Source organism: Choloepus didactylus, chromosome 3 (assembly GCF_015220235.1).
Source record: "Choloepus didactylus isolate mChoDid1 chromosome 3, mChoDid1.pri, whole genome shotgun sequence".
NCBI lineage: Eukaryota > Metazoa > Chordata > Mammalia > Pilosa > Megalonychidae > Choloepus > Choloepus didactylus.
In genome coordinates, this window is record NC_051309.1 from 23,011,055 (window position 1) to 23,035,289 (window position 24,235).

The 24,235-nt window shown below is 36.0% G+C and overlaps 1 protein-coding gene across 1 annotated transcript in view; it reads right to left on the minus strand.

Moving 5' to 3' along the window:
* Positions 1–24,235, minus strand: part of ADGRA3 (adhesion G protein-coupled receptor A3) — a 129,353-nt gene that overhangs the window by 11,500 nt on the left and 93,618 nt on the right. Inside the window, exons 12-16 of the mRNA XM_037829505.1 lie at positions 22,212–22,415; positions 10,192–10,405; positions 9,774–9,982; positions 1,593–1,717; positions 205–328 (exon numbers count right to left, since the gene is read on the minus strand). Coding sequence (XP_037685433.1) covers positions 205–328; positions 1,593–1,717; positions 9,774–9,982; positions 10,192–10,405; positions 22,212–22,415 — 876 coding nt within the window. The remainder of the gene's footprint in view (positions 1–204; positions 329–1,592; positions 1,718–9,773; positions 9,983–10,191; positions 10,406–22,211; positions 22,416–24,235) is intronic.

Genomic DNA, 24,235 nt, shown 5'->3' on the forward strand with positions numbered 1-24,235 from the left:
TTCTTTAAGATACATATCCAGGTATGAAATGATGGTTCAAAATGTGAAGCATATTGGTACACTAGGTAGACATTTGGTTTTACTTTACTTTGTTAAAGAAAAGGACCTTTAAAGAAATTTTCCTTTTATATTTAATGAAATAAAAGAATTTACTTTGTAATATCAGTATTTTTTTTTTCATTTCAATTTTTCCTTTTGACTTACTGCTTGGCAGACGCTTGCATTTCTCGTTTGAGTTATGCCGCCCACAAAAACCACACAGGTCAGGAAAATATGAAAGCCCAAGTTCACAAGCATGTGCCAACTCTTAAGACTGATTCTAATCAAACTGTTCAAAAGAAAACAGAAGGCAAAATGTTAGCATTCCATCTAGTACATTTGAAGCATGACATTAATGATGTTCACCCATAAATAAATACGTACAAGTGCATAAAAGGTCAAATTAAAATGTTTTATAATATATTTTATTTTAAAATATATATACTTCCACACACACACACATAGGATTTGAGAGATCATTTGGCTCAATACTGTTTCTTACGATTTAACCTTACACAATAGAAAAGTAATTTATGGGACTATTGCACCCATTAAAACCAAACAAATGTCAGTAATAAAAAAAACGTGGACTTCTGTTAGTTACAGTGTCTCTTGACTCTCGGATCACTCGCCTGGCTTCAAAAGAGATATGTGCAATATGCCAATGGGTATTTTTCCTAACCGAATAGGGTAACGTTCTAAATGACTGATGCATTTTTTTCTGGCCTTTCATGAAATGGTGAAATCTTTTTTTTTTTTTTCTTCAAAATATCCTTTCGTTTCTTAACTAAATGTCAAAATTTGTCACAGATGTCCAGCTTAAATAGGAAAATACATTCTAGCAAAGCCTTTGGCAAAGTGAATTTTTGCTTAGCAAATCCCTTCAGTTCATTACGTCTTACCATAAGGTAAAAGTTTCTGTAGCTTTATCTCCAATTAACAAAAAGCATATCCCATGCTTAAATGCCACAGACTTTCTTTGAAATGCCATTAATAAAGAATATCACAACAGGCAAGAAAGTCGTAAAATAAAAACAAAAATATAGTCTGGTACCTAAGTCTCAGACATCAGCTTACCATTATAGGTAACAAACCTTCAACTTGACTCACCCTGTCACTCTTGTGCTACACACCCCCCAGCTGCCAACACATCCTCCTCCCATATCCTTCTCCAGATACTAACTCAATGATCATCATTTGTATAGCTGTTGGAATGCCAGGCCTAGAAAAATGGAACTCTGCACCACGGAGGGTGACACCAAGTATAAAAGTGTGTTCCAAGACATGTTTTCAAGCTGGAGCAAAAAAGGCATAAATCCCACAAACCCAGAAAAGTGCCTGGATGCTTTAAATCAGACATGCATTATCTTATGTATTAATTATTTATGATTTGAACTGCATGAAATGAGTAAGGGCTTGTATATTTTCTAAAGAAGCAGTCCTTACTGTGGAAGTAGTACCTGGTTATTAAAGTCAGTTTTATCCTAACTAAATGTGAAATGAACTCCAATTCAAAGTACACAGATCCATACCCAGCTAATTTTATTTCCTACCTGTGATGGTATATGTAACTGACAATGACTGCCAAGAGACACAGGAGAAGAATTACAGCAGTAGTATAAACAACAGGATGCAAGAGAATGGCTGCCTGGGAGTATAGTTCAGATCCCGTCAAATCCTGAGGGAAAAAAAGAAAGCATTATTCTAGTAGCCCTTTCCTGGATATGAAATACTGAGATTTTTCTCAAGTGAACAAAATGCACTGATAAAAGAAAACTCTCTCCAATTTATCCAAGGAGTAAGGTTTTGTGCTAGTTCCCTTAAACATGGCTTTGCCTTCCTAACTTCCACTGTGTTAACTACTTACGGTGTACTCTTTGTCTACATGAATACCTTGTTATGAATTGGAATGCTGAAAGTGCTATGAGAACAAGCAGCCTGCTTGTGTGTGTGATTGACTTAGAAAGGGCAACCACAGACATCATCCTTTTCAACACCCTTTCACTCCCTTTGCATGCTCATTAGCCATCAAGGTATACCAGAGAGCAATATCTCCCATCAGAGCCTAGAGAGACCTCTCTCGATACCAGTAGTTGAGTTTAGTTCCAAGCTCAACAATTACAAATGGACCAAGTGCTGTGCAAGGCTCTAGGGATGTCATGGTAAGGCATGGTTCCTGCCTTGAAGGGCTGAAAGTCAAAGGGAAGATGAACATATGATCAGATCATAACAAGCTTTGATAAGGACAGCGTGGCTATGGGAGCAAAGAGGAAGAGATCTTTAACAGCTCTAGAATCAAGAATAAATGATGAGAGCAAATCATTTACACAGCATTTGCTACAGCCCAGACACTGTGTCAAGCACTCTACAGAGTGACCCTATGAGGTTACTCTATGCAGCCCCATTTCATAGCTTGAAAGACTGAAGCACAAAGAGGTGAAGTACATTGAGGATTAGATCCAAAGCAGTCTGGCTGCAGAGTTTTGAGCTCCAAACACAGTGCAGATTCCGACTCTCCAGGTAACACTGCCTTCCTTCTAAAGGACCAGAGCGGGCTGGGAAGATGCCTCCACCCTGGTGACGGATTCCAGATGCCATACGGGATCCGCACACTGGGAGAAGCCGGACTGTGGGAATCAAAGCTGTAGACTCAGGTGACCACTTCAGTCAATTCTCTTTCTAAACTGACTCTTACAGCTAAGAAAGATAGCTGGCCTTCAGACGGAGTTCACAGTGAGCACAAATCTGATCAGGAAGTTCATGAGACAATATCTGAAACAAGAGAAGCCAGCTGAAAACAGAAAAGGAACCGGCAACAAACAGACATGGAAGTGGGAGACAGCCTCACAGGAATAGGGAAGGAATGGCAAATTTCCTGATGGAAGAATCAGAAGTTGACAATATCACAATTATTGACCTGAAAGAGTCCATCTGAAAACCTTAACAACCCCACACCTTTAACAAATAATGAACAGAGGTCCATGGAGCCTGACAAAACTAGTTAATGGGCATCTCAGCTGGAGATACGATGTGGGAAACGAAATTCCAAACTGAACAAACTGAATGATCCTCTATGTTATGATGAGTCTCAAACTAGTTCAAACTGGTTCAGGTTATTCGACAAATACGAACTGGTGGCCCACCACGGCCAGGTGCTATGCTAATCACTGGTGACATACAGGAATAAGTGGGCACGGTTCCAGACCTGGTGGAGCTTCCAGTCTGTAAACTACGTACACAAAAAGGAAAATACAGAGAAGAGGCTGTCACTACCAGTTCTGAACAATATGCCCTTGTGCGCCACTCACAATATTTAGTTTGCAGTACAAGGCCTCCAGGTATTTGCGTTCTGTTGAAAGCACAGAACATTACCAGGAAAATTCAACAATGCTGGGGCAATGTGAACCAGTTAGATGTTAGTAAAAGTAGATGCATTTCTCCTCAATTTCTATGAAAAGCCAGTACTCTAGTACAGAATTAATAAATAAGGATGAACTTTAAATATCTGGGATTTAATCTTCTGGACTTCTTTCATGCATTATCTGCTTCACATTCCTCTAGGAAATGTTTAATAATACGTCACTACTTACTTTCTAGCTCTAAGATTTGGGCAATTACCTCACTATAGAATGGAGACCCCACCCATCATTGTGCATGGTTTGTAAAGGGCAGTAAGACGGCATGCAGAAGTGCACAGACCAGTCCTTGGCAAAGAGGAACAAAACATGGGTAGCTGGATATTATCTAATAGAATTTCAGATAATGTGCCAATCCAGTTCTCAAAATATATTGTATAATATAAACCTTATGTCTAAGATATATAAAGTTTAAAAGAAATCAGTATTTTCCAGAAGTCAAATGAATGTGACAGTGTGTGAGAAAGAAACTGGATGTTGAGCACAGAGGGCAATAAATTGTAATTCAAAGGAATGACTGGAGGAAGGCATAAGTACTATTTCTATTGGTCATGGGTAACACCAATTCTGCCAAGGGCATTTTTGGTTGTCACAATGAACTGACCTGCCCCCAATGCAAAGAAGACCCCTGCTGAGAAACACTGGCCCAGAGAAAGGTATAAAAAGTAGGTATCAGCAAACTTGTCCTTAAAAGACCAGATAGTATTTTAGATTTTGCTGGCCAAGAGACAAATTGAGGCTATTAAGCAGGTACTTACTAACCATTTAAAATATAACCATTAAAATATTAAAAAACCATCTTTAGCTCTCAGGCAGTAAAACAAACAAAATCAGGTGTTCTTTTGGAGTTAGTCTGTGGGTGGAAGTTTACAGAACTCTTGTATAAAGAAAGCACAAAATGTAAGAGAATAAGACTATTTAAGGCACTGGAGAAGAGTAGAATAGTAAGCAAGTAAAAGTTCTAGAATGAGAAAGAGTAGAAATTGGAATCAAACTATTTTCAATTATATAAATATACAAATACAGGCTTTGTGATAATATAATCAAAGATTACCAAATATCTAATGAAAATATGGCCACTAGGAGGCACCCGTGGGAATAAAAAGTAGAACTATCATTTACATTTGTGATATACTGATAAATAATATAGGAAAGGCCTCTGTTGTTTGGAGCTCATAACTAAATAGTGATGTTAGTCACTCTTCTATATGGTAAAAGTTTAAGGAAATAACTAAACTAGGAAGTGAAAAGAAGTTTGCCTTCCAAGTTAACTACACTGATACAAAGACTATCAGAAGACCCAAAAATGTGTTAAAAATCATAAAGATGGGGATTATTAAGGATATGAATAAATGGAAGAGTTTTTTAAGCTCTTTGTTTACTGGATAAAGAGATTGTTATATTTACAAGGGTTACTTCCAGGCTGGGAATTACTAACTATAAAATCAACACCAGCTTTATATAATTCATTACCATCATGTCAACACTAATAATAATTAGAAGTCGTGAATTACCTAAATTTACTGGGGATCTGGACAATGGAAAGTCGCCCAAACAAAACAAAATCTCATGGTACCCTCTGCTTGTCAGAATACAAAGAATAATAAAAAGAGTTTACCAATAAAATAAAATTTTAAAATAGATTTGAAATCAGAAATTAAAAAAAAAAAAAAAAAAAAAAGACTATGACTTCCGTGTTGCTTTTTATTTTTTCCCCTAGAGAACAAAGAATAATCTGCTCCCCCTACCTCACAACATACACAAAAATCAGTTCTGGTTGAATCATAGACTGAAATGTGAAAGATAAAATGCACTAAAGCTTCCAAAAGAAAACAAAGGAAAATATCTTCATGATATTGGGGTGGGCAAAGATATTTTAAATAGGACACTATTAAAAAACTAATAAATTGAACTTCATTAAAATTAAGAATCTCTGTTCACAAAAAGGCAACATTAAAAGAAAAAGGAAAAAGGCACAGACTGGAAGAAGAAATCTGCAACACACAGACCCAACAATCGGCAGATATTCAGAACTGATATCAAGAGCTGCTATAAATCAGTGAGGAAACAAGAAACAATTCTATTACAAAGAGACAAAATCAGAGAAGTCACAAGGGAAATGCAAATTAAAACCCCAATAGTATACCACCATCAGAAGGCTAAAATTAAAGGTGACAGTACCAAGTGCTGACAAGGACATGGAAGAACTGAGCACTCACTCTCATTACTGGTGGGACTGAAAACTGACACAACCACTTTGGTCAATTGTTGGGCATTATCTACTAAATCTAAAAGTATGGCTAGCCTAAACCCAGCAATTCCATTCCTGAGTATATATGTCCATCAGAAAACATGTACATGAATACTCATTGCAGCTTATTTCTTAAAAGCCAAAACTTAGAAACAACCCAAATGCCCATTAACAGTAAGATTGACAAATTTGGGTATATTCATACAATGAACTACTAAGCAGCAATGAAAAAAAAATTAATTGCTGCTACATGCAAAAACAAGATTAAATTTCACAAACGTATGTATTTGAAAAAAGTCAGACTATACTAGTCCAATTTTATTAAGTTTAAGGACAGACAAAACTAAATTATGGTGAAAAATATCAATCCGAAGGGGGGTTAGTTCTTGAAATGGTGACAGAAAGAAACACAAGGGAGCCTCCCTAGTGAAGGAAGTCTTCCAAATCTTGATTGTAATGGTGATTAAATGAGTATATCGATGTGTAAAAATATCATAAAGCCATACATTTAAGATTTGTGTACTTTACTAGATACCTCAATTTAACGAAAAAAGGAAAAAGAGGAGTTGGTCCCTTTGAGGACTGCAGAGAATTTATCCTACATACACTCTGTTAAATGTACAAAATGACATTATATAACTGAAAAATGACATTATACAACTGAAACATTGGAAAAAAAAGAAAATAGGAGAATACGTAAATAATAGCGACAGAGAACAATATTCATATGTAAAAACAGAATGAGGAAGCTTCTTTACATTGATACGGAAAGACTTCAGAGAGGATTTAGCAACGTTTTTAAGAACACAGATTCTGGAACCAGACTGAATTCAAATCCCAACTCCATCACTAACTAGCTTTGTGAACATGGGCATGATAATTAATCTCTTTATGTCTTGCTCTCCGTGTCTGTAAAGTGAGGACAATTACAACAGTATCTATTCAGCATAAGGTTGATATGAGGACAAAATGAGTCAATACTTGTAATGACTTCAGAGGAATCCCTGGCACGTAAGTGCTTATTTGAATGCTAGCCACCGCCACCACCACCACTACCATCATCATCATCTTTAGATACACTGTTCCAGGGAAAAAAACACGGTTTAGTACAACGTATGTGGTATGCAACTTTTGTATAAAAATGGGAGAAAATATTACTACATATTCATTTTTTGTTTTTATAAGCATAAAAATCTCTTCAAGGATTTGTTATAAACTAATAGTGGTTATGAGTTTTTGCTGTAATATGTGTATAGAAATAATTACAATTTTTGATCCATGTGAACATATGATCTATTTAAAAATGATAAACAAACACCACTGGCATTCATGTTCAACTACAGAGCAAATGAAACTGAAGCTTGCTTGCTTTCAGCAAGTTTTACATGCAAACAAAATTTAAAAGCATCACTAGAGAGCTACAGAAATAAATGAGTGCCCTCTAATTTCATATATTTGTAGGTAAATAAAATCACCAAAGGCACAGAGATTATTACCTTACTTTATCTGCCAATTAGATTATTAAATACTATATAAATAGTTTGACCCTAAAATTACCCTACTTTCTACTCAGTTTTTTTTCCTGCTAACCCTAGCTCCTATGAATTTGCATGCCCCAACTGGCTGTTGCTGAAATTCAAGCAAACCCAATTTCTGCTTCACTTTTTTCTCTGGCTCCCACTGAGATCTTAGCATACTATCAGTATTAACTGATGCACAATGAACCAAACTATGGTATCTATTTGAGATTTGAGAACACATATATTTTTTTCTCATTTTTTTAATACAAAATTCTTTAAAGCAAATCAGGAAAAGTTTTATGGACAGGAATCTAGACTTGCCATATAAAATCATATATTAAGATGGCAGTCATGAAACATAAAATTTGATCTATTTTTCAAAATAGTGAAGTGTAAGAAAAAAGTTTTCAGTTTCCAATTTTTAAAAGATATTTTTTCATAGATATGACTTTAATTATTTAAGAGTGGGTATGATTTCATTAACTTTGCCTTTACATTTAATTAGCAACTCTAAAAGTCTCATATATTAACTTTATTATAATTTTGTGAACAATTCCAGATACATTTCACTTTGTTACCTCTAGGTGGCACAGTTGTATCTAAGAAAAAGCAAAGGGATTGTCTGAAAATAAATAGAAAGATCTTAGCATTGACTTTCAGCTTTAAAGAAATGTACATTACATTTTTTAAAAGATTAAAACTATGAAAGATAAAAGAATAGCTTATTCCTTCTAGAAAAGGATTACACTAATTTAAATAGTTTAGAAGAATAGCTAGGAAATTCAAAAATAGATCCTTTAAACTGGTTTCAGATTAAACGAAAATAAGTTTCTCACGGTGCTGAATCATGTCATTAATAGTGAAGTTTATAAATGCCTTCCTTTTTGTGTATTTTGTGTTTCATTTATATTGTCCAACTTTTTCTACTTAACTACTTATAAATTTCACACAATGTTGTGTCTATCTTATTTCTTCTGTATCACTTCACAGTTTTACATTTTTATAATAAAAACTTGAATGAGAAAATAATTACAACCTGAACAAGAAAAGCTTCATACAGTATGCCTTCATTTAAAAGGTGACTGCAAAATATTAAGACATGAGTGAACCTACGGGAACCAGACTCAGAAAAACCAAGACATCTCCTATTTGTGAAGAGAATGCTAAAATAGCAATTCTAGCTTTGAGTCCCAAAGGATGATACAAATACAGCTGAACCTAACTTTCACCCACGGCCAGTCAGGCTAAAAACGAACATGTTCAAGTATGTTCCTTCCAGTTGCACAAAATGTTTCACAAATGTCACTGAAAAAATCATACTTACATTCTGCTAAATAATCTATTTATTCCTCTGCTAACTTGACCAGTGTGCTACGTAAGGAATACCAAGTAGAGGAGCAAAGAAAAAACCCAAATTTGTATTTTTTGGAAAATTTATTATAATTCTGACTTGCTTCAAGATCATTTTTAAAGGGTAAAAACCATTTTGTTTTTTAAGGCAAGTAAAATTCACAAAAAGTAAAACAGATCATGTTTCAAAATTTCTTAGTACCCTGATAAAATTCCTCTAGATAAGAGATTCAGTGCTGGAGCCAGAAATAAAAATAAAAGAGTTCTCATCTTCCAAGCTAGCCTCAAACCAATTCTGAGAAATCTCTTTCAGAAATACAAGATTAATTTATGAATCTCATCAGTAATTCCTTCATCTATACTCTAAATGTATGCATGTGTGTATATATATATATATATATATATATATATATATATATATATACACACACACACACACATATACACACACACACCATGATGTTAATAATTTATAATAACTATATTATAAAATAAAAACTAGCATGGTTAATTTCCTAATTACCTGGCTCAGAAATCAGATTCATTTCAATATCTTATTAATATAAAAGATATCATGTTCCTGTACAAAAAACATCATATTCCTATACATGAGTATCTAATAATTACTTAACCAGAAAGATTTACAGGTATTAACAATGGTAAATAACAGAAAACAACATTGAATTTGTTGGCATCAAAATTGAAGAGACATTATTTGTAGTAGTACTGTCACTTGGAATGACTAATCTGAAATTATCACCATTACTCTAAATTCAAAAGGAATCTAATAATTAGGACACAGTACGAAAAGGCATGAGATGGCAAACTAAGAATATCTTCTCTCACTATCTACTGTGAATCCTTGGGCACATCAGTCTTTCTGTGTTGAGACAGATGGAACCAAGACCGCTCCAAGTTTTAAGTTCAAAGTCTACCTGGAACTGATACACTAAGTTTACTGAAAATTCCTATAACTAAATTCAATCCCATATATTTCACTTGATGGTAAACTCAATTTCCCTCTAAAATTATGTAGCATCACCTCTTACATAATTAAAGGAAGCAATTTATGTTGTTAAAAGTTAAAATTCTTCACTGGAGCTTAATTATGCACAGAAAAAAAGTCAAATAATTATGCCTGGGGGAAAAAAAACATGAATACTTAGTGTTTATGCATAAAATTAACAACTGCCATACCATTAAAACCGCATAATTACTAAGGGAGTAGCACTGAATCGTAGTGATATTTTCGTCTGAGTAGAGAATATGGCACCCATCTGACTTCCAGCCGCCTTGTCCATTCAGCAAATCAAAATCCCACTGAGCTGCAATGGCATCTGCTCCATGTGCGATTCGACGCAGTGTCACATTTACAGGGATGGGGTGGGTATCTATGTTCACACCATCTGGAGAGAATGGGAAATAACAATAATTCTGAAACAAACTTCCAAAAACAATTAAACATCAACGTATACACTAATGGGTACTCTGCAATATCTTTTTTCACTAGTGACTCATTAAAACGAGAAAGTATAAAAACAAGCATTTCTAGGAACAGTGAATTATAAAGCCACGATGTCCAGTAACTTTAGGGTAACATATGCCACAGACAAACCTATTTTTGTGAGAATCACGGGCGTAACCACTGTGCGTCGTTTTCCATCATCAGCCAAATTTGTTGAATTTCCGGTTGCTGGGAAAAGCTTCCCATTGCGGAACGCAATGAGTTGGAGCTTGTATAGAGACTCATCAGTTGGTCTGACTTCTCTTTTTTGTTTTGGTGAGAAAAGGGAAGGAGGAAGCTGAATAGAAGCCTCCACAATTGTATTCTGAAAACAAATAAAAAGCAAAAACAAAGAAAGGTTGCCATATTAGTATAGAGAAACCAGAAAGAATATTTTAGATACAGTTGTGAAATAAATGGCCTAGCAGTCTTGCAGATTCACTATAATTTTAACCAATCAAGATGACAACAAAGTTTGATAGAAATCAGATCTCACTGGCTCCTGCTATAGGGGATGGTTGGGGACATGATGCTACAGTACAGTTAATCTTTCACTGGGACCGAGAGCAGAGGTTGGCAACATTACATAAATTACCAAGCCAGAAGAAATCCACAGTACAATTTCAAATCACATCTCAGAGATTTGGAGATGCTATTGTTGCTACTACATGTTCATTGCCAGCAGAAGCTTCTTTGAGTTCCTGGAAGCAGTCACAAGAATCAGAAGAAGAAGAAAGTAATCCAAAGACTAATTTCAAAGTATGCAAATGTATACTGATGCCCTGGGATTCAATGTGTACAAATAGTAAATCGTTCCTTACTTTAAAATATAAACACACACTATGGCATGAATAAATCAGAAATATGCTGAAGTGAATGGGAAAAATAATTAAGGAATATGATTCTCTGAAAAAGTTCTTTTGAAGCACTGTTCTACAATTATATTTCGTTGTTTTCATTTTCCATAACGTTCAGTAGAGATGATACAGGTACTGTGTTTCACAAATATGGAAAGCTGATCTCATGTGGCCAATGTGAATTATCATTCAGAGTGTCCCCTTCCTTTCTTTGGCAATTGCCTAGAAAATCCTTTGTTCTCTGCTTTAAATGTAACTTTGATAACTTAAAAATGGCAGATTTATTGTTTTAAAGAAGAGGTAGCACCATCAGTCAATACACCATTATATTCAGTTTTATGGGGAAGATATAAATGTTAACTGACCAAACTGATTTTAAGTAACCTCTATCCTAAAATCTAAGCCATTTGCTTAATTTTCTGTTGCTTTATAATGTTAAAGGAAGGACTTTGGAGCTATTATCTCATCTAGAAATTGTCTGGAATATTTATCTTCCAGAATAGGTTGATAAACTCACAATTATCTAGTTTTATATTTTTGAAATCTAGTATGATCCATTCTAGAATTCTAGGTATATTATCATTTTCCTTTGAATAACCTTGACCCTATTAGAAAAAATTAAAAGTTTTCATTCTCGAGTATTTTCAAAATCATCTAAAGATGTTTTGGCACATGGTTATTCTTAGTACTCTCAACTTATTAACAAAATTTACTTTGATTGCCAGTAGAAGAAAATTATTTAAATAACTGAATACCACATACTGTGACAACCACATTTTTCAGATTTTAGTGACAGGTGGTATTTACTGTACCAGACTGTACATCAGATTTATAAAATTTGTTCACCATAACTATTCTGCAATTGATTACACAGAATAACCATAGTTAACTAGGGCTTTGAGAGTGAAAGGGTACACTGCTAGCAATTAATGCCAGGATAATGGACATAACCCAGAATCACTCAAGGCAAATAAGACTAATTTCAAATGACTACTATAATGCAGGACAACTAATTGTAATTATCTTACTTTTGAAGACTTTAAATAATGTATTATTATATTGATGCTGTCATTAAAAAAATTACTTAATTTTAAAAAAAGCAGTATACAATAGTGAGAAATGCAAATGCTACTTTACAGTTACAAACTATGAAAATTTTCCCATACCAAATAGTGCTTACATAGGTTAACATTTGAACAGAACAAGGACCTTAGGATCACTTGGTATGTCAATTTTACAATGATAAAATAAGGTAAATGACCACAAATGTTGCATATCACAAATGTGAGGATAATTAGTTTAAGACTATGGACCCTTAATGTGATTTATGATGCATTGAAAGAGTTAAAAAAACAAAACACAGAAAGAAAATGCCCCAGTATTATAGGAGTTTAGTTTCAAGAAAACTTTCCTTTTAATAGAAACTTCCCTAAGACTAAGAAACACACTAAGAACACAAAGAAGTCAATATTTTGCTACAGGAAAAGATAATAACAAATAGGAATAACTGAAAATGCTAGGAATGTTTTTCAGATTTCTTTATTAGGGACATTTATACTACAAATTATTCAATTTTAGTAAAAAAAAAAAAAAAATACACCAAGGAAGCAAATAATTAACAATCTAGGAAAATCCCAACTGCAAGAACTTACCACAAAGTCTTTTCTCTTAGCCACTAACCTCTCTCCCTCCCTCCAATCCAACTTTTGCATCACCAAGAGAATTTTGTTTTAAGAAACAAATCTGTTCGTGTTATTCCAGTTTAAATAGCCCTTTGTTTCTCCAAAGTTTAGAGAATGCTATCCAAATATCCTAAGTATGGCATTCAATTTGCCTGAAACCTAATTCAATTCCTAATACTCCCTATACCACAACAAGCCACACACACCCAATTTTGAGAATTCCTATGTTCTTTTCATGCCTCTGTGCATTCTGTACTTGCCAGCTACCCTAGCTGAAATGCTCCCCTATTCTTTGGTCTAGCAAATTCTTGAACTCAACAAATCTGATTTTTATAAAGATAATTCTGTTGGGAATGTAAAGGACAGATCAGAATGAGAAAGGCTGGTAGTCAGGAGAAAGATTTTACACAAAGTCCTTAAAAGACAGGTTTGACATGATGAATTACATGCCTCCTTGGTCCACTGCTTTAAAGCCACTTGCTCCCTCTACTGGACTCAGAGCAGTCTGCACCCATCACTCGTAATTAATACTTGCCACATCACAGTGTAACTTTCTGCTCCTCTAACTGTAGGTTTTTAAATGCAGGCAATCTCATTTATTTTGGGACCCTCTACGTTAATTAATAGCTCCTTGCACTTGTATCTGATAAAAAGTGCTCAATGTTTATAGAATTAATAAAAGCCTGTGTGGTATATTTATTTAAAAAAAAAAAAGGGTTATTTAAGCAAATGATTGCCTTTAGAATTATTTTTTACTGCTGTATTCCCAGAGTTTAGAACAATGCTGGATTGTTCTCATAAATGTTCACTGAATGGAAATATTTTGGAAGTTTGAATACTGGCAGTATGAATATTACTTTAAAAGATGCCAAGAAAATATTTAGAAGAAAATTGTTTTGCCTAAGAAGATGCATAAAAAAAGGTTTCTATTAATTCTTACTCACAAATATAACCTGATGAGAAGGCAAAGTTGATTGTAAGCTCATTTGCTTATCTAGTAAACGTCTACTAAAGATATAAATTTCTTTTAAGTATATAATGAGGCACACAAAGAAGGGAAAACACCAGCAGACTGATTAATTAAAAGTCCATATCTTGATAAAGCCTTACATAAAAGACTTTTTAAAAAACTTAAGTACTTTACAATTCATAGGATAATTTTGTTGGGGGCACAAAATGACCAGAAAAACAAAGGGTATCTGTACCAGTCTGTATATATTATGTCCCCCAAAAAAGCCATGTTCTTTGATACAATCTTGTGGGGGCAGAACTATTAGTGTTGATTAAGTTGGAACATTTGGATTAGGTTGTTTCCATGGAGATGTGACCCATCCAACTGTAGGTGACAACTATGATTGTATAATTTCCATGGAGGTATGGCCCCGCCCATTCAGCGTGGGCCTTGATTAGTTTACTAGGGCACTATATAAGCTCAGACAGAAGGAGCGAGTTTGCTACAGCCAAGAGGCACGCTTTGAAGAATGCACAGGAGCTGAGAGAGGAGCTGCAACTTACAGAGACATTTTGAAGATGGCCTGTGAAAGCAGAGTTTTGCTGACACTTTGGAGGTACTAACCCAGAATTTGCCCTGAGAAGCTGACACAGAGACATTCTGGAGAACACCATTTTGAAATGCAACCTGGGAGCAAGCAGAGCTAGCCACATGCCTTCCCAACTAACAGAGGTTTTCCAGATGCCAATGGCCTTTCTCCAGTAAAGGTACCCTACTGCTGATGGACACTTTATGGCCTTAAGATGTAACTGTGTAACCAAATAAACCCCCTTTATAAAAGCCAATCCATTTCTGGTGTTTTGCATTGCAGCAGCATTAGCAAACCGGAACAACCGGACGTGACTAAAGTATTTTACAATTCATAGGATAATTTTGTTGTAGGCACAAAATGACCAGAAAAACAAAGGGCATCTCTCTAGGAAAGTATCATTAAAGACAAATCAAGAATTGATTTTTAGAAAGTCATACCACTTTCTAAAAGAGATTTAAAAAGGAAATATCTGTAAATTCTAGAAAACAAAAGTTCTTTCACACAAGTTAAATCTGCTAAAACCAAACAAATAGAAACAGCAAACCCAAAATCTAAGTGTGTGAGCAGTTCACTGAGGGATGACAGCTACATACTTGCAGCTATTAGCTACTTACAGCTTCTAAAATAATCTTCAGAGTCATTTTCCAATAAAAAACATCATTAAATAATAATTATAGGTTCCCAGGGATGGAGGGGGGCGGCCTAGTGGCACTGGAAAGGCAAACTTCAGCTCTATCAATAATGTTTAGGTTTTTATATTAAGAATGTAACATTTATAATATTTAATTTCTTTATAAGAAGTGTCCATAATTTATGGAGAGGTTGTAAATTCAATTTTAAAAAAAAAATCACAAAGGAATATTTATTTAATTTATCCTGACTATACTTTTTGCCACATGGGTTGAAGGCAAGGAACACAAAGTTTATTATCTTATTTACCCACATTTATCTCAAAATGAATGGATTACAGCAACTGAAATAGATATAAACACGAGTGACAGCTAATAAATTGGAAAATCTTTTTTAAAACTGTACAGGAAATACAAACATGGGGATTCTAATTTTTATTATTGAAAGGTCACATGCCATGGGGATCCTAAACATGACACCAAGATTCAGGTCCCAGCTTTGTCACCTGCCAGCTGGTTAACAGCTGGTTAACAGCTGGTTAACAGCTGGTTAACACACGATTTGGCGTAACCTCTCAAGCCTCTTCTGTAAAACACAGCTAACGTGAGGTCCAAATAGGATCATGACCATAGCAAGAACAAAGTGCTACTGTAGGTGGGTTATTTTTATTATTATTACTGTACCAGTGTGGCAAATGGTTACTACAAAAGTTAGGGGGAGAAGAAATGCTCCAAAGTAACTGACTTATTAACAATAATCTAGAACTCCACCATGTTTGGGTTTCTTTACAATTCAGTTTTAATATTAAAATTGACAACAATAAACATGCATGAAACCAATGTCACAGAGCTCATATTTTATTTGGTAACTTCTTGTATATTTCCCTATTTACAATGACACTGAGCTAAAAAGAAAATGATAAGCAGCATAATGGATGTTAACAAATATTTTGACTAATTTTAACCTATTTCCTTATGAAACAATCTGGACGACTTCTACTCTGTAATTAATAAATTAAAAATTTCATGAGTGAGCTCTAATGTAAACTATGGACTACACTTAATCATATAATTACAATATTGGCTTATCAATTGTAACAAAGGTACCACACTAAAGCAGAATGTTAACAATAGGAAAAACTACACCTGTGATGGGTATACCGGAACTCTATTTTCTGCAAGATTTTCCTGGAAATATATAACTGCTCTAATTTAAAAAAAGAAGAAAAAAATAAGAAAGGAAGATAAAATAAAATGCACCCATGCTCCACTTTGACCCAGGAGCTACTGACACAACGAAGCAGGACTGTGCAACAGCCAATGCAGAAGCAGCAGTGCCGGCAGTTCTAGCAGCAGGATCCAGTGTTCCTATTAGTGGTGACAGTGCTTCAAGATACAGTGCTGACGTGGTGATGTCTTCAAGGGACTAGTTTGGTTTAGACTTCAGACTTCGTTCCTGTCTCTGTAGCCTCCAAACTTGGTTCTCCTGCCCTCCCAGAGATTCTGTGAGATAGTCTGTGCTGGTTTGAATCTATTGTGTACCCCAGAAAAGCCATGTTCTTTTAATCCACTCTTGTGGGGGCAGACCTATTGTGGGTGGGATCTTTTGATTAGGTTGTTTCCATGGAGATGTGACACCACCCATCCAAGGTGGGTCTTAATTAGTTTACTTAAGAGGCTCAGGGAGAGAGAGAGGGCTCAGAGCCCACAAAGACCCAGATGCTTGGAGACACTCAGACAGAAACACCCCAGGAGAAACAAGTAGAGAAGCTAAGCAAGAAGCTAAGATACGTAATCCAGAATTTGCTCCCAGAAAAAACTAAAAGAGAAGCTAAGACAGAAGCCCAGAGACATTGTGGAGAAAGCCACTGAAACCAAAAGCTAAACCAGGGAGAGAAGGTTCAGCAGAGCCAGCCATGTGCCTTCACATGTGACAGAGGAACCCCAGATGCCAGCAGCCTTTCTTCAGAGAAGGTTATCTTCCTCTTGATGCCTTAATGAGGACATTTTCATGGCCTTAGAACTGTAAATTTGTGAACTAATAAGCCCCCATTGTAAATACAAAAAAATATATGCAAAATACATTCTGGTCTTTTGCCTTCTGGCAGCTTTAGCAAACCAGAACATAGCCCACATCTTTACTAAATCTTTTTCAGCTTTCACTTAGCAGAGGTAGCTTTGATGATTTACAACTAGGAACCCTGACCTAAAAGAAAGAGTTCAACATGTAAGCTCTTCAGAAACAAAGACTGTGTCCTGTGCTACCTTGCTAGGAACCTGAGCATGGAGGCATAGGGGAGAGTGTGAAGGCTCAAATAGTTCTGGCCACTTTTACTGGAACTACTCTCTCTGAGGTCCCTACGATTTTCTTATTGCTAAGCCCAGTGGTCCCTGTTCACTTCTTAAGGTTGGCCTTTCTGCCATGTTTGCCACTGTCAACCACTAACTCCCTTTGGAAGCTTCATTCTCCCGTGATTAGGAGATCTTGGGGGCAGAGAGCAGGACTGATCTTTGTGTCCTCAGCACACTGCATATTGCTAGACATATGGCACTCAAGGAGATGTGAATGAATGAATGAATGAATGAATGCATATTGCAAAAAAAAATGTACTCTTAATTTCATTATAGTCTACACCTATCCTAATACCAAAATTAGAATGAGTCAGTCACCTGGCTTAAAACAATAAAAACTGATTTATCCAGGTTTTCTAATCTATTTACCTAATTTTAAACAGATAGGTATTATTATACACTGTAATTATTTTCTTGCAGATAATTAGGTTTTAACTATATACCACCTTTTGATGATCTCACTGCTGAAGTTTAACAGGGATTATGTTTGCCTTGGGAAGTAATTCTTTGAACTGACTTTGCAAATGGAGTTGGCTGTTAATTTTATTCAACATTTAGTGGATGTTTACTTACTCTGTGCATAGCACTGTGCAGAACCCGGTCCCTGCCCTCAACAAATCAGTCTAAGAAGGGAGACACAACAACAAAACAGCGATAATAAAAGCTAACAGTTATTACATGCTTACTCTGTGCCAACACGCTTGTAAGCGTCCACATATTTATGTCATTAATCAAATAACCCTGTGATCCCAGTGTAACAGATGAGGAACTGTTAAGGGCAGTTAAGGTTAAGGAATTTGCCCAAGCTATGAAGGGAGGAGAGTGGAATGTGAACCCAGGCTCTTTGGCTGCAGGGAGACTGCATTCTCAGCCACCCTATCATATGGCCTCTCACTCTCAGTCAACACACCGTTATGGCAGGTTATGATTACCCTGGAGAACAAATAAAGCTCCTGGAGCACGAGGCAGTGATTAGTTCTGTCTGAGGAGAAAAATGGCACCACCTGAATGGAGTCTAAAAGGAAAAGTAGTATTTTGTCAAGCAGAGATGGAACTGAGACGAAGAAAAAAGATAGATATGAAGGTAGGAAGGAAGGCATGAAGACAAATAACAATTGGTTTGGAAAATGGAAAGGACATAAGTTGGTGTTCCAGTTTGCTAATGCTGCCAGGATGCAAAACACCAGAAACGGATCGGCTTTTATAAAGGGGGTTTATTTGGTTACAGTTACAGTCTTAAGGCCATAGAGTGTCCAAGGCAACGCATTAACAATTGGGTACCTTCACTGGAGGATGGCCAATGGCGTCTGGAAAACCTCTGTTAGCTGGGAAGGCACGTGGCTAGCATCTGCTCCAAGTTCTGGTTTCAAAATGGCTCTCTTCCACGATGTTCCTCTCTAGGCTGCAGCTCCTCAAAAATGTCACTCTTAGTTGCTCTTGGGGCATTTGTCCTCTCTTAGCTTCTCTGGAGCAAGAGTCTGCTTTCAACAGCTATCTGCAAACTGCCTCTCATCTGCAGCTCATCTCTCAGCTCCTGTGCATTCTTCAAAGTGTCCCTCTTCTCTGTAGCAAGCTCACTCCTTCTGTCTGAGCTTATATAGTGCTCTAGTAAACTAATCAAGGCCCATACTGAATGGGCAGGGCCACAACTCCATGGAAACTATCCAATCAGATTTATCACCCACAGTTGTGTGGGTCACATCTCCATGGAAACACTCAAAAAATTACAATCTAATCAACACTGATACATCTGCCCACACAAGATTCTACCAAAGATAGTGGTGTTTTGGGGGATGTAATACATTCAAACCAGCACAGTTGGGCTTAAGCCCAAAATGTTAGGAATGAAGGAGATAAGGGATGTGTAGAGAAAAGTTGATTTCCAAATTCTAGTCTAGCGAATTTTAAGGAACCAGTTCTTTCCGGCTACATTACAGCTAAAATCAAAACATCAGCTGATTTCTAAAACCCCTTAAGTAGTTTATTGAAAAATGACACTATTTTATTAAGCTAACAAATCTGGATTATGGTACCAACAATGATAGGAAACATTTTGTTGAGAAAAAAATTAGAACAGATGTGACTGGTGTTGCCAACAAGAGTAAGAGGCCAGGCACAGGAATTCATCAGTGACGCTGGCACTGGCTCTGCCCTCAGGGAATCCACAGTCCAGTGTGGGACGTAAGAAACCCAACATGGCTCCCATGTACAACACTCAAAGAAAGAGATGCACAGAGTATTATGCGAGAAGTGAGGAGGAGAAATAAAGGAGATGAGGGTTTGAGAAGAGAGGACTGGAAGGTATTAAGTAAAATTTCTTGGAAGGGACACTTCTGCTGGGCCTTAATACATAATACTACAGAGCTGGGGAGAGGGGGCAGAGGGGAGGAGAGCAGGGCATCCTAGTAAAAGAATTAGCATGAACCTGGCCTAAGAATGGCCGGGTGGTCAAGAGAGGAATGGAGAAAGTTTGCTATTACCGGACAAAAGGGAGAGGAGGTGAGAAAAGCTATGGGGCTAGAGGAGAGGACAGAAGCCAGATGATGAAGCTACCTGACAGACAACCTCTGGAAAGACATAGAAGCATTTTACTGGGGAGATTTACAAAGTTTATTCCCATTTTGGGTAGCTCCAGGGCACAATATTTAACCATGGGCATTGACAATGAGAACAGTCTCTGTAGAGGGGAGGCTCCCAGAGACCCTCACCCCTGCGGGCATCAGGCTTTCAATTCCAAATCTATGGAAAGGTCCAAAATCGTGGAAAGGATCATCAGATCTGAGGGAACTCTCAAGGAGAAGGACACAGCTATTAGCTCAACAATGAGGAAATATGTGTTGGCCAAACGTCAGACCTATGTAGACTAATCTATGCAAGATCGATGGATTTTTAAGGAATAGCCTAGAGACAGACTCATTAGGAGGTTGCAATGGTTTGGGCAATAAAGAAAGAAGTCTAAATTAGGTTGTGGTGCTGGTACAGAGAGAAGGATAGAGACTCAAGAAATAAACAGGCAACAAATCAAGCAAGGTATCTACTGATAACTAAGGACTGACTTTTTTTTTTTTTTAATAAATTCAAACTTACAGTAACAGCTGCAAAAATACAAACCCCATACACAAAACTCCAGCATACCCCAACCACCCTCCACCGATACCCCGATCTACCAAGTTTAATATTTTGTCACTTTACCATTTCTTTCTTTCCCTCCCTCCCTCCCTATCTATCATCCATCATCTATTGCTGTCTTCTTAACATATGAGAGCAAGTGGCACACATCCTTGAACAAATATAATTCACTTATACATTTCCTATGAACAAGAATATTCATTTATGTAATCACATTAAGCATAGTTAAGAAGTTCAAGAAATTTAACATTGATATAAAGCTTACATTCTGTATTTCATTTTCTTCTTATGTAAGGAGTGACTTTTTACAGGTATAGCTTTATATACTAACATATTCTCCCATTTAAGGGCACAATAATGCAATTATTTATGTTCAAGATGTTCAAGTTGTCTACTTAGTATACTCAAGGTATTAAAAAATTGCAAGCATGCAGAGAAAGAGTGAAAATTGCCCATGATATAAAGTTAGAAATGTAAAGAAAATTCTACATTAAAGTGCTAAAGCTTAAGTACATCTTGCACCGTGTCGACACTTAAACTTTAAACTAATTTTTGTTTCACAGAGGATATGTTCCTTTTTCACTCAATTTAATCATGTCCATCTATGAAGCCTGATCTTGCTCTCTGGTCACAGGATGATTTTTAAAGAACAGAAGAGTGTGAAATTGACAAATCTGAGGGTGTTCATTTAAAGCTTTCTACTTTAGACAGAGGGATAGATTGTGAAATTGATGAAATGTAGGTCTTCATCGTTTTTAATCCCTATCTACCAACTGTGATCATCAAAGACAGAAGGGTTCATCAATTTTAAGTGCCCCTTAAAACACACACCTTTCTCTCATGGGCTTGTGTGCTGCTGTTTCTGTGCCATCTGTGGTGTGTTTTCATCAATAAAAGGCAAATAAGGAAAGCTGAGTTGGCAGGGGCCAAGAGTAACAAATGAATTTTGTCAATTTTCCTCTGAATATATGGTATCAAATAAATATATTACCAGTAGACATTTTGATCTAGTTGAAATTGTCTTGGGCAGAGAGGGAAGTTGGAATATTTTAAAATCTAGCAGATTGGCTCTCATTATGAAAGTCACCAGAGTTAAAGTATGACAAAATACACTACTCATTCATTCATTAATTCATTTGGTATTTACTGAGTGCTCACGGTATACCAGAACACTTAACCCTTCTTTGTTCAATTATGATGCAGCCTTAAAATGGCTGGAATACTGTTTGTGATACATTTCAGGGATAAAGTCAGAAACAAGGAGGTACTGTGTAATTTTAAAAACCACCGAGACTATAATCAGACATGCCCACTTGAAGCTAAATGAAAACATGTGTTGGAGTTGTGCCTCTGCTGTTTGCTACAAAACAGTTTAATGAAACACTTCTAAACCCCAAATTTTAAAAATTGATGTTGCTTTTGTTTGCTGCAATAAAACATACTTTTTTTTTTTTTTTTAAAGATGTATGCCATCTGTGCACTTCTTTACCAAAGTCTTGAAACAACGCTTGCCTGATTAAATGCCCGGACTCAAGGCCAACTCTCCATTAGGAACAGTAGGCACAGTACCCAGAACCCGTGATACTTTTAGGGACCCATGAAAATGTTTTAAGATCGTTTAAAATCAGACGCAAAAAAAAAATAACCTTTAGGTTGAAGAAAAATTTTTAATATGTAATATTAATATATTCATCTTTATGTCAACACATATAATTTTTTAATAGAGTAAATGGCCCACAAAGAATAAAAATACCTAGGGCTCACAAATGTCATCATGTGGCCCTTCCTGGTCTCAATTTCTTTAAAAACAATAGCAAAAACAGTAATAACAAAATAAAATGAAATAAACTTCTAATAAAGCTATTTTGCGAAGCAAAACATTTTAAGCATTCCATGTGAACTGTACAGAATCTTAAATGATTATAGAATATAACATACCTTTAGTGCCAGGCTTGAAAATGTATTTGAAACATTGCACTTAAAACTCAGCTGCTTATCTAGGTTCCCATCTGGATCCCGCCTCCCATAATCAGAAAGTCCAGTTCGGTCAGAGGCTGCCACTTTCTGGAACACGGTACAGGTCATCCCAGTAAAACCAGTAGCCTTGATGACATAAGCTTCCAGGGCAATATTGGGTGAGTACTTCAAAAGTCAATCAAACATGAGTTAGGAAAGATTTAGAAGACGAAGAAAAGAACTTTCAAAGACTTTCAAGCACAAAACACTGTATGTAAGTCAAAAGAGAAAGCCCAGGTTCTTAATAAACAAAAATACTGGAACAGTAAAGGAAGGCACTAGAATGAAAAGGATGTCCTAAAATGGAAAGAAGACTAATAAAAAGAGCAAAAGAACTAGTCACAAAGTATGGAAAACAGATATAATTTAGAAGTCAACCAAAAATAATTTGAAGAGTACCTTGCAGAAAACTACAAGTCAAAATAGGAAGTTTCTTATTTAAACAAAATCAGCTAGAGCAATCAGCAGGCCCCTTGTGATCATCCCCATCCATCAGAACCACACCAAAGAGGGCATGAGAAGGGACAAGATGACAGGCCTCACTCCACATCCAGCAAAGTGACAGAATTTACTGTAAATCCTAAGAAGGGTAGCATGGCATCTTTCTTTTACTAACGATGATTGAGTATACATCTACCATATAGGCAAGGCACCACTCTAAATACCAAAGTCTTTTTGTTGCAGCTGTTTTTAAGCCTGGGGCTTGGATGCAAGGTGTTTACAATCTATTAGGAAGATAAGATACAAATTTAAAAATGTAAAAGGTAAGGAAAAATTTGGCAAATACCACATACATGGCAGAAAATAATTGGTGGGTTCCAAAATTTCCAATACTAAGTCATCTTTGCAGTAAATTTTGCCTTACAGATTATACACTGTGGAAAAAAAAACCTTTATTAATTAAAATTATATCTATTGACCAGTCATCTATATTTCAATTTTGTATTAATGCAGACACATACACAACCACCAGAACTTCTGATAAGTAGCAATAATCACTACAACCATGAGTATATGAAATCTCAGTAAAAAAGAAATCTGTCATGTTGAGGTGCCCTTGAAGCCATATCATCTTTACTTATTGTGCATAAATGTATAATTTACTGGAACCTTTTTTACATGTTGAAATGGGTTCAAACAGCAACTATAGCCTATGTGCCATTGGGTTCTCAGCAGAACCAAGGAGGTTCCGAGGAAGGAAAAAGTTCTTTGGGCTAAGTACTAAAACAAGGCTAAGAATGGAATTTAAAATGGGCTAGAGATAGAGAGTATCTAGAGAGGACCAAGGGTGGACATAAAGATGGTAAACTAATCTCAAGTAAGGTCATGTATTTGAGTGGGAAATTATCCTGACCCATGTGGTAACAACAGGAATCATGCCAGGTATCCCTTGTAATTTTTTCAGAAAAATGATCCTGAAGTCAATTGAAAAGGAACAATAAAACACAGTATTTCAGAAATCAATGGAAAAATAGTAATCTTGAATTGTATGAAACCATAGGACAAACTGGAGAACAATGCATGACACCAGATTAAAATAATTAGGAAATTAGAAACATAAACCAGATCAGAGTAAGACTGTGAAGGTAATTATACATTATTCATCACATATTTTTTGATCAAAAACTAAGCAGTATACCAAGAAATACAGAAACAATTCAATTAGCATAAATAAAATTCAATACTATTTAATTTAGTCATCATTAAATATAAATAACTCATTATCCCAAGAATGTAAATAACTGAAAATATCAACAGGTTAGTGAAAAGTTGGAGGGCACCCAGTGCCCTATTGAGACAGAAACCTGAGTAAGCAAGCAGACATTCTCTCAAAACATCCTCTGGGACCCAGGACAGAATATGAGCTGGGATAGACTGTGGGCATTTTTGTGCCAGTATGACAATATTAACACTTCTTACTCTTATTGTAGGAAGAGTTTCAATAG